The following is a 19,446-nucleotide window of genomic DNA, read 5'->3' on the forward strand; positions in this document are numbered from 1 at the left end:
TACCATTATTTAATATTTATTTACACTAATCCCACATAATTGCATATGTATAACGGACTATAACACTCAATGTAAGATACATTTGTCGTATTTATCAGTATTCTTTGTCATTTCAGTTGTACTACAGGGGATTTTAAACCACAAATACGGAAAAATAACAAATCCAACCAGCTTTAGACAAACCACTTTTAAAAATCACGTCAAATAAGTGTCAAGTAGTGTTCTGTATTGAACTCCCTCTGCTGTTCCACTTGCATATTACCTCCGTTAAAATGTCAGATTGCACACTAGTTTTTCAAGCATCCACTTTATTGAGATTGTACATTTGAAATCAAAACAAACAAAACACGTTTCTGGCTTTTATTTTAGCAAAATGCCTATGCCTAACACCTTATTGTAAGTTTACCTTTAATCATGTGCCAGAATGTATACAAATGTGTCAAATAGTTGATATAATTATATAATAATTATATGATATAATCACAAGCTATATTAAATTACAATTCATTCTACGTGTGAAAGGCTTGCCTTAATCTAAAGATGTAGTATGCTGATTATAAATACCATCTTGGTGTCTGTATGCGTTTAAAGCAATTTGACCGTCTTCTGTGTGTTCATTTATTCTGGAAAAGAGACAAAGGAAGTTATTTGTTTCAGATTTCAAAGATCATCACTTGCATACAAAACATAGGGATGTTCAAAATAAAGTTAAAATTACCTCTGACGGTGAGTTTAGTGGAGCACTCTGCCCTCCCCAAAGAGTTTTCTGCAACGATCTTGTACTCCCCGGTGTCTTTGGGTCCAACCCTCAATATGAGCAGAGAACAGACTCCGCAGGTGTTGGTGATGAAGTAGTTAGTGTTGGTATTCAGACTGATATTGTTGCGGAGCCATGTCACATGAGGTGTAGGATCCCCTTTTATAGCACAGCTCATGTAGCATTCATAGCCTTGAGGGGCACTGTGCATTTTCAGTGGGACAAGGAACTTGGGCGCACACTGTAGGTCACATGTCTTGGTTTCTGGCATGTTCACAACGAACTTTTCTGGAAGGAAGTAGATGTGCATTGACTTAAATTAGAATTATTCTCTTCTAGATAGAAAACATGTGGGATTATAAAGTAACAGGAACAGTCATTTCTGGCCTTATATACTTTCCTATGCGTATGTTTTTTCTGGTGTGCTAAATGTCATCCACATGGTATTGTGAATCCGAATTCTATGGATAGCTTTGAAAAATGCATCTCAAAGAAAGAACATTTAGTTTGATGATCGGATCAAATCAAGTTAAAGGCCAGACTTTTTGCTGTTAACTTGACACAAGGAGGAGGAAATGTAAAACTCATAATCAAAGAGGTACATTGTTAGGTTGACAATGTGGCTCTTTAAAAATGTAAGGACTGTTGAATAAGTCAACTTGTGAACTGGCCTCTAATCGGATTACAAAAACATCAAAATAAAAATGCTTCTAACTTTTAAGAGTAAACATGGTTAATATGTAAGTGCTGCATTTTCTTAAGCCCATGTCAAATATGCAGATATTGGTGTATTTCTAGATGGTCCAGAAAGTTATGAGCTTTTATACATACCTTTTTTGGCAGAAATCAGCCACTTCTGTGATTCAATGGGATTGGAGGAGCCCATGTCGTTCTTTGCATAGACTCTGAACTGGTATTCTCGGCCCGGCATGATGTTGCAGACTGTGAATCTATTGTTGAAGATGCGATCTGCAATGGTATTCCATGTTCTTTTACTTGAATCGCGCTTCGTCACCATATAGTGCAGCCTGTCGTCACGTTTCTCATCAGGAGACGCAGTCCATGAAACGGTCACTGTGCCAGGCACGTTCTCGTCAGTCTCCACGGGACCCGGTGGCTTCGGTTCGTCTGCAGTTCAAATACAAAGGCTTGTTTCATCCACAGTATAGGAAATTATTTATAGAGTTCAAATGAAAAGTAGTTAACCAAACTCACCTGTAACTCTAATTTCAATGCTGTTGGATTCTTGTCCGACAACGTTCTTGATAATGATAGTATAGATTCCAGTATCTGAGCGCTCAGCAGAAGGTATCAGAAGCTGGGATGTTACCTCTGCATTGCTGATGGTCACCTTTTTACTAACAGGTGCTCCATCTTTCAGCCAGGTCACCTCAGGCCAAGGAGAGGCCTTCAAATAATAATAATAATATATAAATATATGTATAATAACATTTTCAGAGGACATGAATTGATTACTTTATAAGTCAATTAATTATTTCCTATATTACCTCAAAGTTAATGTTGAATCTTGCAGAATTTCCTGCTCGCACCACCATGAAACTCTTGATTTTGGCATCAGTAAATCGTGGTCTCACTACATGAAAGGCAGGGAAAAGTTGGTCATTAATTGGCATATATTTGTATGGTGACAATTGTTTTTAAGGATAAAGGGCAAACATGAAAAAACATATAATCACTATCCAACCACCGCGAAAACAGAACAAAAATATATCTTTCTCTAAGTCATAGTACAATATTCAATACTGCTTCAATCATCTTTATTCTTCTATTGACCTGGAATAGGATTTATTACTAATCTAATTATAGCCATAGTACCATATTTCAACAATACTGACTAACCAACTGAACTTATTGATATAAGTTGTTATGTGCACACTATGTTGGTAGTTATAAAATGACATGGTATCTTTTTGCAACAGTATATCTGAATTTGTAAACCATGTTTTCAGTTGCAATTACTTGTGATAAGATGAAGAAGCAAATTAGATCTCTCAGTGTTAAACACATATGGGTCCATCCACAAACACAATTTATAATTGCATTTATCTTAATTCTTCAAACAATGCTCCTATTCTCCTATAAAGGCAAATCCTAAATGGTTTTGTGGGGTAGCATTTCATCTGTTCAGGTGAACTTAAATCTTCTTTTTTTTATTTTGCCTCCCAACATCTACATATTTAATCATGAAGTTAAACTCAACTATTATACAACTACTGAATCTTTTAATATAAATATGTCCCTGTAATTTAAATCTTTAAATATGACAGTTTGACATGAGTGTCTTTGAAATGATTTGCTTACCAGGAGGGGGCATAGCGAGGATGTAATTAACCAGCTCCTGTGGCTCTCCCTCTCCTCCATCATTAGTAGCAATGACTCTCACCCAGTACATGGCCATTGACTTCAAACCTCTCACTGTATAGGAGGTCATGGTTAATGCATTTGCATTGCAGCGATCCCATTCTGTGCATTCTGCTGGCCGGATCTCCACAAAATATCCTTTGGCGTCATCTTCAACCCCCTCAATGTCCTTGGGTTTGGTCCAAGACAGGGACAGGGTTGTGTAGGTGGAATCTGTCACTTTGAAGTCTATGGCTTTACCAGGAGGCTCTGTAACACATGATTCATATTCAGTGCTGCAATGTGTAGGCTGTATTTAGTGTTGATGAGATAATGACTGTGATAACGGTTCTAAATGTCCACCTACTTTTAGGATCTCTGGCAAACACAAACTCAGATGGTACACTGAATTCACCCGCTCCAGAGTCGTTGATGGCTGCCGCGCGGAATTCATACTCAATTCCCTCAACCACGTCTTTAACTCCATATCCCTTACCTGTAAAAGTCAAAAATACATATGCAGTAAAGGTATAACACCAATAAGTCATTAGACGTCAGTTGTTTGTGTTGTCTCAACATGATCAAAGAGAACTGATGTATGAATGACCTTTGATAATCCCTTCAGCTGGGACGACTGGGCCCCACAGGTTGCTGCCCTTTTTGCGTTTCTCAAGGTTGTATCCGTGAATACTGGTTCCTCCAGTGTTGGATGGAGGAACCAAAGAGAGATTGATGCAGTCCTTGAAGGCAGATACAACCTTTGGTGCAGATGGAGGACCAGGGTATGCTGTACACACAAAAGAGATCTAAAAGTCATTTTTAGATAAAAAACGCAACAACTAATTGTTTGCATACTGTAGGAGAATTTATCGTGACGTCAACGACTCGTCATACCTGAAAGTGTCACAGAAATGTATGAATGAATGAATTAAATATGAGCAGGGTGATGCTTAGTTATTTAAGGACTACTCACCGCTATTTGATCAACTACCGTAGCAGGGGAGATCACTGCTAACTGCTAGCAAGCCCTAACATGCTATCGCTATGCGGTAACAATGCCCCTTTTGACTTAATTTGGTTTTCTCAATATTCTTGCATTCCCCTTTGGGATTTTGTTCTCATTGTACATTATGGTATTTATTGAACAGTTGCTTACAGGACAATAAGTTCACATAGTTTAAATCAAGAGATGTATTGGTAGTAATGACTACTGTCTTATAAGAGTCCTCTTATGTTTAGCAATATAAACTCATGCAAATCGAAAATGGAAATCGAAAAAAGTCTCTAGTAAACCATTCTATTCAACATTCAAGATCAACTCTAATCAAAATTATTTTTGATCAATTGTTCACCAAACTTGATTCAAGACATTTGTACAAATGTACTTTCTCCCCCAAGTGACTCCGAACATTGCAAATTGATTGATTTATCAAATTAATTTTGCTGTGAAATTATGAGTCTGACTGGCCTTTACTAAAAACTGAGATTTTTTCAGTTAGTGGTTTGTCGAAGTTTACCTTTTGTTCCGGCTTGAATATCCTCAGTTTCCATGAGCTCACTGGTGCCCATTTCAGTCTCCACTCTGATGCGATAGCAGTACTTCCTGCCGTGGTCTACATCACTGTCCCGGTATGCGCTCTCTGGACCAATCGGACCCACCTTCTTCCAAGTGTTGCGGCCAATTTGTTGTCGTTCAAGGATATAGTTGTCTATTTTACAGCCACCACTGTCTTTTGGGGCCCTCCACTTGAAGTCAATTACAGAGGAGGAGGCTTCAACAATATCCAGAGGTCCCATCGGAGGAGTGGGTTTATCTGCCAGGAAACAGAGCATAATGATGAATTGTATTCTGTGTTAGAGAGTTAATTTGTCGACCAATTACAGTGAAGGAACATTGAAAATAAGTAACATAACACATGTATACAACATACCCAGGACAATAAGCTTGCTGAAGGCCTCAACAGTGCCAAACTCATTTTTGAGTTTTATCTTGACTTCACCACTGTCCTTGCGCTGCAGCTTGTTTAGAACCAGACTACTGCAACCCTCCGAGTGCTCAATCTTAATATGTCCTTCCTCTGCAAGCTCTTCACCCTCAAGGTACCACTGAATCTTTAGAGGTTCCCGTCCGATATAGGGTAGTTTGAAGGTTGCTCTATGTCCTTTTTTCACAGTTACAGGGGTTTTGAATGCTTCCAGATCCTCGGCAGGGAATCTGGGTGGGTCTATAAAGGGGTAAAAGAGTATAGACGGATATATTAGTAGTTTTAAGCTTTATAGTTCTGTACTTTAGAGAAAAACATTTAAAAGTCATTTTTAAGGAGAAATGCAACGCTTTCATGCAAATTAGTAATTTCTGTAATTTTTTTATATTTTTACCTTCAACAACAATTAAAGACTCTGTCTTCCGTCCGTCTGCTTCAAATTTATATTTTCCAGCAAATTCCTCTGTGACTTTGTGGATTTTAAGTCTGTGGAAAGTTCCGTCTTTTGTAATGGTTATACCCTCAGACGATTGAATCTGTCAAAATGAAATGCATAGCTGTAACATGACAAATATGAAATAAATGTATAACTTCTAATTCGTATTTGGCTTTATTAATGTATCAAAGCCTATCTGCTACACATTTAGACCCTGGGCATACCTCATCTCCATCTTTGTACCAGAGTCCCACACAGTCTTCCCTGCTCACTTTACACTCCAGCTCTGCTGCTTCTCCAACAATGGCTTTGCAGTCGGAAAGCCCCGCATGAAAGTGAACTCCTGGGTCTGAGGATTCATCAACCAGTAAGTTAGTGAATGCACACGACCAACACGTTGTTGTTTTGTTGTTTCAAGGTGTTGAAAGGCATCCATGTGTGGGTGTGAACATACTTACCACATAGTCAAACATGACACATTTTCTTTTCTATTAAGATTTGTTTCGTTTTTTTTGCCTTTATTGATAGTATGCCAAATAAAGACAAAGGGGGATTGTGGGTCAGATGTGAATCTGAGCTGCTGCTGAGGCCTTAGGGCCGTATTTAAAATACATGTTAAAATATACCTTTAAATTATGAAAAGACTAAATAAGAGGAGTTTGTAAGGGATGTAGAAGAGCACATTTGGTCATTGTTTGAAACTTGACAAAGATGTCTTCTTGTGTAGCTCGATAGTTTTGCTTGCAGGTGGACTTCTTCAACTTCAGAGTTTGCAGATTTGTAGCTCATACGAATAGCATCACTGAGGCTTTCATGTACCTCGGTTCGCTTTGTTACTCTTGAAAGAAATACCCACTTAAATATGGGTCGAAGAAATTAGCATTTCGTCTGGTTGCTCTGAATTCAGTCTTCAATGTGCAGAAATCACTTTTAGAGCATGGTCATCCTCCAAATGCAGGGTTCTCTTCTGTCTTCACATATGAGTGTGGCCACGCACAAGTGCTGCAGTTGTCTCAAAAGGACATAATGTGTTCTGTGTTTGATCATTCAAATAATTAACCTCAATGCACTGACTCATCCTGAATCAGCATTTAAAATAGCAAGCACATGTTAACACAGAGCACAGGTGCAGTTAAACATTGCTTAATTGACACACCAAACAAACACACAGCATGAAAACAAAAGAAGAGAGAAAACGGTGGACACTGTTGTTTTGTGTCTGCTGCTATCCTACCTATGCGTTATTTAAATAATATAACCAATGCTATTCTTTTCTAGACACAACATAAGACTATAGAGTGTTTTCATTCCTTCGACATATTAACTGCAATAGACAAAAACCATTAGTACATACAAAAAATGATTAGCATTTCTTGAAAACACTAAGGTTAAATCCACTCTTGCTGAAATCTGATCATTCTAAAAGGCATTTTAAGCATTTAGAGATCAGAAGTAGCATTTCACTGAGTGGGAGTGGGAGCACACTTTTGGCGTTAACCGTCAAACCACTGTAAAAGTCATCTCCTCAGCAAATGACTTTTTTCAGACAGTGTTTCCCATGCAGCGGTTAATGCAGCGCCAGTAATCTTACCACTAACTGTCTCCACGATCAATGGGCCTTGCCGCGTACGACCTGATCGCCTGCCAGCTGCTGCAGGCTCACCGCCGTCTGCCCCCTCACCACTCTCAGCAGATTCATCAATGCCTTGCGTTGGCCTGGTGCCATTATCACCCCTGGCACCACTGGCTTCTGTGCTAGTGTCTTTTTCAGTTTAGGGGATATCATCGTTCATTACCATCAATCCATTGATTCTCTTTTGCTGTTGGATTTGTCTTACACATACCATTAATGAAAAGAATAACCAATACAAATGTCAACATGGAACATAAAAACAATATCAACATTAACTATAATACAAGAGAAGAGGGCAATGGAAAAGGTGATAACATTGGCTACCTAAGGGTGTATTAACACAAGGGCCTACTGTAAACCTTTTTTCTGAATGTTTAGCCCTTATAACATAAAACTATAACATATTTAAGCACAAGGGGTTATCCCAGTGCTGATTTGAAGCGGTCTAAACTAAATGGCGTATATCAAGTTAATTCACCGTTTCCATTTTTTACCCTCTAACATCTTGCGTATTAATTAAACAAAGTATTTATAACAACAGCAAGCATCTACAAACATAAAAGCACACACTAAATACACAAATCACAATTATAGAAATATTTGTAGACTTCAGAAAAAAGGCTTGGATTGAAGAGAATGCAGATTTTAGCGTAGCATCTACATGCTATTCTATTATCTGTTTCTCAGGAGAAGCACAAAGACACACATATGACGATATAGACATATAGCTTTTTCTTTGATAAACCAATGTTTGTTTTCTAAATTAAGCTGATAGTTAATAAAACTTAAAGCCAATGCTTTTAATTGTTTATGGACTGTGAACCATGTGAGTATTACAAATGTCTGGCTCACGTCATAATTAAACTGCAGTATATTTTTAGCATTTATTTTTAAGAATACAAAAACCTCTGGCTTAATTATTTTATTAACTAAATAAATAAACTCCCTTTTTTTTAAAGAGTTGTTCGAAATTCACCCAGGCCATGTAGATTTTCCAGCTAATTGTAAGATCGGCAATAGTGTATACAGGTATCATATACAGTACATAACATGTTAAAGCAGTTGCATCACAGTAAGGAAAGGTTTAGCATTTCCTTGGGTTGTGATATCAAAGTCATTTTGATTTCCAAATGACTTTAGCGGCAGTAGGTAAGTTGTCTACAGCAGCATGCAGCTTTGACGTCTCTTACCAACGACAGCTTCTGCTTCAACATCCACCATTTTCTTTCTGGGACGTTTTCCTTTTTTCCCAGATGTGTCACCTTGTTGATCTGTTGTTTCCTCATCATTACTATCTCCTAATAGTGATAATAATTTGAAGCTTTATTCCGAAAGTCATACCATTATATTAATGTTGACCTAATGATGAGTTGACTCATTAAGTCAATATGTATAATGTGATATACATACTGGCATTCACTATGCATGAACATCATCTGGTCCTTTTATTTTTAAACCTTAGTTAGAAAGTTTCCATAACAATAATATATAATTATTATTTTTTTAAGATATTGATTAAATATTAATTTTAGAATTAATATTTTTCTACAGTAAAATAAATCCATCAACAAAACACAAATACGTTCTACTGCTGCTACTATTTATATTATATTATTGTTGACAATTTTAAAGATATATTTATTTTATTTTTCTAAAAAGATGCATTGCATTAAAATGTTTAGCATTTAGCAAAACATTTCGGGCACATTTCCGAAGCAATTCTTTATCATTAAGTTTCTCAATGAATATAATATGAATGATCTGCTTACCTATCGCTGTATCTGCAACGAGTGGAGCATCTCTGACGCGTTTCTTGCGTCTTCCTTTTCCACCTCCTTCTCCTCCTTCTCCTCCTTCTCCTCCTTCTCCTCCTTCCCCTCCCTCTCCACCTCCTGCTCCATGTCCCACTTTACCGCCGGCTCCTCCCTCCACTCCTTCTCCGTCTTCCTCCATTTCTTTATCAGAATATTGAAGTGAATCGTCAACTTCATCGGCAAAATCTTCTCCAGCGCCCTCACCTCCAGCTTTAGCTCCACCTGTGGTTCCAGTTCCATGTCCTCCCTGACCGTCACCACCTGCACCAGCACCTTGGCCCCCATCAGTCCCATCAGCCCCAACACCTCCAGCAACCACAGCAGCTCCTGCACCCCCCGCCCCACCAGCGGCTCCAGCACCCCTCGCACCACCAGCTCTCCTTGAAGCCATTTCCTTTGCCTTTTTTGCCTTGTCTGCGGCCCTAGCTGCAGCCTTTCTTTCAGTTGCTGCCTTTTTGGCTTCTTCAGCCTCGACTGTGACGGCTGCATCTGCAACTTCTCTCTCAGCTCGGGCTATCTTGGCCAATTCCATTTTTTCTTCCATTTCCTTCTGGTATTTTTCCTGCTGTTCCTTAGCTATTTTGATCAGATCTTCATCATTATTGTCTCCAGCCATAGTAGTCTTGCGAGTTCCTTTCTTGCCCTTGTTTGAGGGATCCTTGTCCGCTATAAAAGACAATATTATTTGTTTACATTTTTTTAGCTGCACAATGAAATTAGAATTGAACAATTATTTAGTGTCTGTGGTATCCTCCAGATGTTCCAAACAGTATGCATGCATACAACTAGATTTCCGACTCATAAGAGGAGCAGGATCAAAATGTAAGAAGATAATCATTGTCTCACCTTCAACTACAAGAAAGGCATTGCAGGATTTGATTCCTGCCACAGCAGCATAGATGCCCCCGTCCAATTGCAAACAGTCTCTCACGATCAACTTGTGGATGAGCTTATCTTCGGATACAGTCATTTCAAATTTCTCACTATGTGTCAGCGGAGCGCTTCTGCCGTACCATTTGATCTCATTCAAAGGTGCAGTGAGGACACATTGGAAGATGGCGTCCTCTCGCTCTTCTGCCTTGACCTCTTTGATTTTGACAGCAAAGTCGACTTCAGGCACTGCAGGATAACAAGATACACACAATAGAATAAGGGTGCAAGGAGACTTATTTCAGCAATCTATCCCATCCACACAGGGTCACTGGTGACTCGTACAATATCTCATTGTGTACTTTTATTATAGTTAAAGAAAAGATGTAGACAGCAACAGCACATCAGTAATGCATGGACTGAGTTTACCTATGACTAATCTGATTTGAATAACTTGAATGAAGACATACCTTTAAATTCAGTTGAGAATACATTGCAACCCCCAACATCCACTGAGTAGAGTCCGGCGTCTCCTGAGCCTAGATTCTTAATTGTGAATACATATTTCTTGCCAATTCTTTTCAAGCTATGCTTCAGGGCGTCACTGTCTTCTTTGGTGAATGGGATCATGACGCCATCCTGCAGAATGAATAGACATGTAACCATATTGATAATAGATAATAACATGTAGCAAGATGGTGCTGGAGGTAGTAGTTAACGCCACCTTGTACAGGAAGATTTTGCTACAAGGATCCTTGAGGTCCATGTCCAACTCAATTGTTGCACAGTCGTCATCTTGGACTTCAATAGGTTTCAGGGTACTGATGTGTGAAACAAACTACAGCAGAAAGAGTGAAACACATGTCATGAGTCTGCACAGACTTTGTAAGACAGACTGCAACATTTAACAAATTATACAAAAACAACAAATGACAAGGATAGATGTTTTTTTGGACATTCCTACGATTGAACTAAAGAAGATTTCAAAGGAGCCCATACCTCAGCAATCTCCTCCTCTCTCTCCTTCTTCATCTCGGTGAGTTTCTTCAACATGCGGCGGAAGTCTGTGATACCGTGCTCATGGCAGATGCGCTCGTAGTCTTTCTTGTCTGCGCTCATGAGGATTTCCCAGACCTTCTCCTCTGGCTCCATCTGCTTTTGCTCACGTGTTCCATCGACATTACTGGAGAGGCAGAAATGTCATCAAGCAAACCATGTTTTCACTGAAATAAATTCTCTCATTCTGTCAATTAGACGGAATCCCACACATAAAGAAAATACCATCATAAAGATAATACAAGAAACAAACTTTGTTTACGGAGTTTCACTCACCGTTTTTTAAGCTTTTTCCTGAGATCCGTTGCCTCTGTAACCACAACAAAGAAGACTTTCTCAAAATACATTTGTCATGCATTGTCTTTTACACAAGTATTTAAAACAAGCAATGTGCATTTACTGTAACTTCCATAACAATGTAATGTACATAGAATGGTTTGATTAAAGCTAGATATGAATGTTTTTCTTTTAAAAACAAAAACAAGTATTTTCAGCTTAATGACTAATAGGTCAGAATGTCTGATCTTATCTTATTGGAACTGTACTGAGTATTTCTTTAAGCCGACATAAAATCATGCCTTATATAATTATCTGAATCATCAATCATATAGCCATTTACTTACCATTGCTAAGTCAAGACTCTGATAACTGGGCAAAAAGCACATTAATAAAAATGTCACTAACCAACCAGCTTTGTGTATCTCAGTGACAATTCCCTCTCTTCCACCTTAACCAGTTAAGCCCTGAGCCTGTTTTTCAGGTTTCAGGCTCGAAAATGCCACTAACACAACAAATGATATATCTTCACTTCTAAAAGGGGTAAATTAATAATAATTTTTCTCAAAGCAAGGTTACATCTGTGAGTTGGATGTAGAAGTGTCAGAATCAATATAGATGTTTTTATTTTAAAGTAAATTCAGATGGAACATAGTAAAAACATGTAAATTCTAATGTCCACCTAAAAAAACCCTTTACTTATAGTGAAAACCACCCTTGCATGATGGGTTAGTAGACTAAAAGCTTTAGGAATCCAAACTATAACATATAATAAGTATAATACGTTTTTTTTAGCTAACACTTGTTCTTATTGTCAGTTAGCGGAGTTGCTTACCTTTAAAAGGGTATGAAACATTAATAGTTTCATAAATGTTAAGAAGCCCTGAGACATGTGAGAAAAAAATAACTGTGGGAGGGGTCCACTGGGGGGACCTTCGGGCTTAAATGGTTAAATCTGCCAAAATGTGTTTTACTTTTTTTGTAATTCTAAAGCTCTACTGCTCTTTTTGCAAGAATCCAAGTCAGTAAATGTACATCCCCAGTTACTCTATCCTCTATTGTTTGTTGGACTTATACTGCTCAACATGATTCTGTTTGCGATCTTTACGTTTTCACTACCCTGACAGGAAGATTTTTCCCAATAATCTGAATTAATGAATACAATGTCATGTCGCTTTGAAAATACATGGGCTAGGTTATAGCACAGAAAAACCATTCTGCTGCTTCATTCCAAATATTGATGGCTTAGATGAAAGCCATTAACTTCTATGTATCTTTGTAACTCAGCTGGATGCCCAGTTCCCTAAAAAGTGTCTGTGATAAATAGTTTTTTAATCTATTTAATCATTCATTAATTTGTCTCCTATTAGTCTGACTGGGGCAGGGAAAGTGTATAAGCTCTCTTTTGTATGGTGAATTGGCCCATAATGGAAAGCCTTGACCTTAAAGCCAACAAACTATAACTGCCTTCGGGGAAAATAATTGCAATCCTCTTCAGAAAAGAAAACTTTGAATGTTCTGTATTTGAAACCTCACCTTCACCTTCTTTCTTTTGGAGTTCCTTGGTTTTAGAGAATCCAACTGGAAATAAAAAAATATTTTAGATCTGCCAACTTATCAAGAGTATGTATATTGCAACGTGTATATAAAATACTAAAGCGACAAAAGGATTAAAGAATATTAAGAAATATATACCAGAAATGATATTCAGGAGAACAGTGCAGATAGCCCTTCCATGTTCGTTGTTTGCAAAACACTTGTAGGTGTCTGCATCCTCTGAAGCGACCTTAGGAAACTAATGAAAGGATAACACTGAGATTATGGCACCTTCTTTATCACTGAAAGTAGTTTAAGTCTTAAAACACTTAAGTCACTTAACATATTGGGTTGATAAAAACATTTATCCTATTGAATGACAGACGATGGACGAATGCATGCATGTATTTCCTGTTTGGCTGCGTTTTACAATCAACTTCGTACAAATGGGCATGCTTTTTGGGCTTATTAACACACATGCTCTGTGTTTGAAATTGGACATTAAATTATTTTCTCAGTATGAGGTAAATTATCACAATATCAGATTATAAGAGAGCGTTCTCTCTTTTAACACAGTTTACTGTTGATGTTTATTCATTGTCTGCAACAGAAATGTAACAACGCTTCCTGTTGTGGCCGACAATGGGTACATTTTGTTTATCGCCAACATAATGAATCCATGCCTTTAGGGTTTCTTGAAGATTACCTCGAGTGTATGCTCTCGAGTTGTCTCATCGTACTTTTGAACACACAAGTCAGGGTGGAAAACGATTTCCTTGTTGGCTCTGCTCCATGTTACAGTAGGTGTTGGGGTGCCCACTATTATGGCTTTAAAGATTGCAACCTTACCTGGAATTAGATAAAATAAAGATTTTTCTATTAGAGACAAATCATTCATAGGTACATTTCTAGCAAAGATGTAAGATAAATGGTTAAATGCAAATAATTGAACAAACATTATATTTAAGTTTTTCCCGTTTGATACATTTGGTTAAGAGGCTGTTTAAAGGGGCTCATTTTTAGTTTCATATTATTTTGTGCTTCTACTGTGACATTATCATTTCCTTTTACATGCACAAAAACCTATGCAACACATACTGTAGGGGAAAGGGATCCCCCCAAAAAACATAACAGGGCCCCTTTAATAATTAAAAATATCCCATTGTTGAATTGCAACTTACTTTCCAAATACATGTTTTTTTAACCTTTTGTTACATCTTTCAAATTGTTATGACTGGATATGCTCAGCTGCTCTTTTGTATTGAATGTACCCTTAAAGGTAGGGTATGTAAGTTTGAGAAACCGGCTCGAGATCGCAAGAATTTGAAAATACACGACCGGAGAAAATCTGCCACTTCCTCACAGAGCCCCTCCTCCAACTCACACAAACGCGCACATGACCAATGAGGGCACGAGATAAGTGTGTGCCCAGATGGAGGCTGACAGGCAGGTAGGCCATCCAGTTACTTTAGCCGGGCCGGCTCAGATGATTGGTCGTGCTTTTTACAGTACTACGGCTTCCACAGATGAATTTTTTGTATGGATTTTTTGTCAAAGCACTTGCTTGCATTGCTATCGGGATGTTAAGAGCATTCCATGGAATATAACAACAAGTGTATCTCGAGCCGGTTTCTCAAACTTACATACCCCACCTTTAATAGTTCCACAGAGGGGAAATTGACATTCTGCATTTGACCCATCCTATTCTTAGGAGCAGTGGGCTGCTATTATGTATGGCGCCCAGGGACCAATGCCTTGCTCAGGGAAACCTCGGTAACACTTGGTCTTTCGGGGACTTGAACCGGTGACCTTCCGGTTCCCAATCCAAGTCCATATGGACTCTGCCAAAACCGCCCCCTCTTCCTCTTAAATGTTGCTTATGCCAATTGGGATTTAGATCAAGGTATTTTTAGCTGGCCAACACATGTGTGTTCAACTATTTTGATGTGAGAACAAAAACTGTATATTTTTATTTTATTTTATTTAAATGGTTTGGGTGAAGGCTACTATTGTAGACTTACTCTCTTGAATAGTCAAAGCAATGGGTTTGCGAGTAAAATCTGGAGTTGTCATTCCCTCCGGAAGTTCCTCCTGGAACTGCGTTATCATGACACCGGGCACCTTCGACTTCTTCTTAATGCCTGATCGAAAAAATAGAAATAATTAGATAAGCTTATTAAAAAAAGAAACAAGTTATTAAGTATAGTGTATACATTATACTCATCAAAGCATGAACATTTAACCTTGTTGTAACATTGTTTTACTTGAAAAAGTACAGTACTGTATGTGTGAAGAATAAATACATTTGATAAGAAAGGCTCACTAAGAATGTGTTCAGATTTAGACAAGGACAAACAAAAAGTTGCTTAGTGTAAACTTCACACAAACATTCAAACAGGTTTTTATCTGAACAAATCATCATGTTTAAATATAAAAATGCCACACTAATTAATAAAATCTCTAAAGACTTATATTGCAAAAATAAAACAAAATAAATATATCCAGTAGTTTTGTGATTATTTACATCAGCCTCTACTTTTGAAATATTACCAGACAGTCAAGCATTTATGAATAAACCAAGTAAATAGGTTCTATCTGGCATAACCCTCGCTGCTACCTTAAATATGCCAATGTTTTTCATAGTTGTATCGTGTTCAGATTTAGCTAAAAATTAAGATGCCAAGTGATTTAAACGACTTAAGACTGAAGGGAATATGTTTTACTTATGCAAATCTTCATTGTTTAATCAACTTTGTAAAAGACGGCTTTTTTAATCTTAACGTTCTTTGGTCTTTCCCTTCTCATGGGACTCTTGACATTATTGATGAGTGTTACATATTTTCATATTAAAACATACCCTTGCCATAGACATACTTGTTTATATCATGTTAAAAAAGTGAGGGAAACCTTTGTGTTAATGTTAGTTTTATTATGGGAGATTTAATTTTTTTTAATTTCTTTGTGGATTAATTTTACTTTTCAGATGAATTGGAAAAAACGTTGAGTATTTAGACTTTATAGCCTTTGGATAATGCTGAATAAAAATAATTACCAAAGATTTTAATAATTCTTTTAAGCCTCAAAAAGAACATGGCCACCTCAGAGAAGAAGACATGTCACAATTTCATATAGAGTTGCCTTGCAGGAGTTGAATTGATAATAATAAATATTCACTTTCCTGGTAACATTGAGATGTTTATTTGTATAGGATTATTATTTTAATCATTTATGTCAACAACAAAGGATGAAATTGAAAGAAATGTGTTGTTTAAAGTCATGTAGGGTTCACATCTGTAATAAATATATCCCCGTATGTATATGTTATGATGACCAAACTAATATTATTCTTTGTTGGGGAACAAGATCAACCCTTCTGCTGTCTCTAGAGGTCCATGGAGTACAAATGATTAGTTGGTACTCATATAAGCTTACTTGCACAGAATATCCATTGAAAACTCTAGAGTTAGGCATTGAACCAGGTTTAAGTGCCAGAACACCTGAGGGAACCAATATGGACTAACCCATAGAAGTCTCGAAGGCGTCATCACTGAACGCTGATCACAGGGGTTCAGCTGGTCCAGGGATTTTTATTTATTTTCTCCTGGAATGAAAGACCTGTAATAGGCAGAGTGTAAACTATAGAGTATGTCGTTTAAAGATGGAGAAATGAACAGTCTTAGTTGCATTGGGGGTAAGTGCTTGGGGCATGAGCTGCAGAACAGTGTCTTCTGTATCATAATTGAAATCGAAGGATGATGCAGACATCATTAAAAGCATGGTTTCATGATTTTATGGGTCATTAAAAGTTATGTATGGAGTATAATTGGCATGAATTAAGTATGCGAACATTCATTAAGATAACACATTTTCATCAGTTATACTTTGTCCATGATGAGATGTTGTGAATATATCTATATATGCATTTATTTGTACTTATATATATTTGTTGATATAGTTGATTAGATGTACATCCACAGACAGCACCGGACCCTTGACATTTTGATAGCTGTCAAATGGATGCGCATGCACGAAGACCTAAAGCTAAAAATGTTTTTATATTCTGTCCTTGTCCGAATTGCTGGTGGCTGGAAAATAACTGAACTGCTCTTATCATCTTTCTGCAAGACTGCAAGACATTTGAATAGCCTTGCTTTACTTTTGTATTCATTATTTTCCCCCAAAGTTTTTTCATTTTATTATTTTGCTTTGGCACTGGATATATGTATGCAGAATTCATGAGAATGCATCATTACACTATAGGAATTTGTTTATCAAGCCATGTTTGCAATTTTGCAGTTTTTGCGAATCTTGCAACTACTGAATGAAAGCAGAAGTATCTCCCTAACTTTAAACTTAATTCATTAATATATTAGTTTACTGCACAATCATTTGTATACAGTACATGTACTGTAGCTATAACATGCCTCACTAACTGATTCCTGAACGATGTGGACAACAAATCCTTATAGTTTTACTCAGAATATTAACTAATGTGCACGCAAAAACGTTCCACTTTGAGCTTTTATTATTAGTTTTTCATGTAATTTAGCTTAAAGATTTTCCGAAGCAGCTGACTCGCCTACATGTTCCCGCTGAGGTTGTGCGATGTTGTGTTTATTCTGATCAGTGCCGCTGTAGCTCTATTGTTGGCTGTTAGGACGTTGCCTTTTTTCATCTAACTTGTAGCTGGAGTTCAGTAAATAATGATGAACTCTTTTTTAACTGCTCTAAAATGTATTTGTATTGACGTTAACTAAGAGCTTTCCTATTATATTTCACAGTTACTAAACAAACGAAAAGCGCCGTTATAATTGGATGCCCCATACATTGTGTACTTGTGTTTCCCTGACTTCCCTTAGACTTAGAGTAAGTCTCAAAGTAATGCAAGGAACCACAAGAAACTGAAAGTTGGGTGATTTTAGGGCTCCTGGAGGTAACAGGTGTCGTTCCAGTTGATTACCTTCGAGACCTCGATGTTCTGAGTTGACTTGACAGCATATGCTTTGAACCCTTTGAGTTATAGAAATTGCATTTCTGTGTCTGCGATAGTTCTGTTCGTCACACTGAAGCCAAGGAGAGCATGAGGGTCAGGCATGAAAAGGCCGAAAATCTCAAGGGAAAGGGGGACTTGAAGGGGCGACTCAGGTTGCCTCGGTGTTCTTTGTATGAAATGTCTCAAATGTTTCACCTATAGTCTTTTTACTCATACCAAAGGCTTGTTCTTTGTTGGTCAATATTGATCTAAATTGGCAAGTTCATTATGTTTAACCTTAAAGATGTGTTTTTGTAAAGTTATTATAACTAATATGTTTAGTTAGACCTCAGGAGAGAGGACATTATGCCACTTTGTCCCTGTAGATGTACTTAATGACACTCAACTTAACATATCGAACAGAATTTTGTCAGCATGCGCACATTTAAAATTGGCATTTTCATTTCAATTACAAGATCAAGAAGACACATAAAAATCAGCGACCGTGCCCTCTAGCAACAGCTTTAGTATTCAGATGGGTGTTGTTTAAATTGTCACAATGAAGTGCTTCCGTTGTGACACTGAAAGTTGAATCATCCATTTCGGATGACACCTTTCGGGGTTGATGAAGACCACATCATACATGCAACTCACCCAACGTGGAGTCATGCACTTACAGTACGGAGGTGAGTCGTTTGTGTGATTCGATTTGTTTTTGCTCGCATACCTTTGTCTTCTGGTTGAAATTCCTCTGAACGGTCGACTAAACACGCATTGTGACAACAGAAGAGGGACAGGTAAATGTAAATCCTGACAAAAGCACCATGGCAGTTGGAACTTCGACAGGATTATTACACAGTAAACATAAAACACCACATTATACAGTGTAACCCGGGGATGGGAAGCACAAACAGACACTTTAGGAAAAACACATTTTCAGGGACACATCGCACAACACACAATGGTTAGTTATAGACAAAGTAACAGGGTGTTAGCAGTAAGCTGTTACAGCAGCATATACAAAGCTGTGCTGTGCAGCTGTTCATTAGACTCAAGTTGAAGCTCGCATTCCTCACACAGGATGATTCCTGTGCAGTGCTTGAGAGAAATAATCACTTGGTGTTTGTTTTTTAAGAATACCTTTCATTTTGTCAAACCAGGACTGTTGATGATAGTCCTTGTTAGAATCAGTTTTATTATTCGTATTGTGCTTGGATTTCTTTTTGTCTTGTCTTTTTTTTGTCATGATGACATTTCTTTGTTGCTCTTGTTCTGTGAAGACAGCTTACTCGTGTCTCACTGCTGGAATCTGTGGAGCTTGAGTTGACTGACAGACATCTTCGGTATCACATCCTTAATAAAGAAACGTTGATGAATGAGATGGCCAGAGCTGTATTCGTATTCTGTTGAAAAGTGGCAGTTGTGTCGTCGTTACAAATCTTAAGAAAAAACATGAACAATACTTAGAAAGCTTCCACTTGACGAAAGAAAAAACAGAGGTGCTTATCTTCATTTTCTCTCGCCCTCAACTCTTTACAGCAGTTTCCAGATGTCTTCGGTGTTCCACATCTTCCAAAACATTTTGAAGACCCCGACCTTTGACCTGTGAATTTCCCAGGTGTTTTCTTGTCTTGCAGGTTTTTTTCTTGAACGCAGTGTCTCGTTTTTTACATGATCCTGTTCATCATCATTCCTCGTGTGAAGAGGAAATCCAGGTGGAGACAGCTGCAAAACAAACCCTAGACTGACG

General features: G+C 37.7%; 1 protein-coding gene across 1 annotated transcript; it reads right to left on the reverse strand.

Moving 5' to 3' along the window:
- On the reverse strand, positions 1–18,457 carry igfn1.1 (immunoglobulin like and fibronectin type III domain containing 1, tandem duplicate 1). The gene is made up of 25 exons (XM_034082686.2): positions 16,246–18,457; positions 14,746–14,865; positions 13,431–13,573; positions 12,884–12,983; positions 12,725–12,769; positions 11,189–11,222; positions 10,856–11,039; positions 10,581–10,694; positions 10,327–10,495; positions 9,833–10,105; positions 8,942–9,652; positions 8,363–8,470; positions 7,131–7,301; positions 5,764–5,888; positions 5,498–5,639; positions 5,050–5,343; positions 4,636–4,932; positions 3,726–3,905; positions 3,486–3,614; positions 3,080–3,388; positions 2,266–2,351; positions 1,973–2,165; positions 1,589–1,885; positions 719–1,045; positions 1–623 (listed from the first exon to the last, which is right to left on the reverse strand). The coding sequence occupies exons 1-25, from the start codon at positions 16,247–16,249 to the stop codon at positions 619–621; spliced, it is 4,560 nt and encodes a 1,519-aa protein (XP_033938577.1). The 5' UTR covers positions 16,250–18,457; the 3' UTR covers positions 1–618.
- Between the last annotated feature and the right edge of the window lie 989 nt (positions 18,458–19,446).

The sequence above is a fragment of the Pseudochaenichthys georgianus genome, chromosome 5, assembly GCF_902827115.2.
Source record: "Pseudochaenichthys georgianus chromosome 5, fPseGeo1.2, whole genome shotgun sequence".
Lineage (NCBI taxonomy): Eukaryota > Metazoa > Chordata > Actinopteri > Perciformes > Channichthyidae > Pseudochaenichthys > Pseudochaenichthys georgianus.

Coding starts and splice junctions, on each gene's coding strand:
- igfn1.1 (XM_034082686.2), bottom strand. Junction 4,933..5,049: donor CAGCAAGCTTATTGTCCTGG/GTATGTTGTATA, acceptor GTTTCCTGGCAG/ATAAACCCACTCCTCCGATG. Junction 3,615..3,725: donor AGCTGAAGGGATTATCAAAG/GTCATTCATACA, acceptor TGACTTTTACAG/GTAAGGGATATGGAGTTAAA.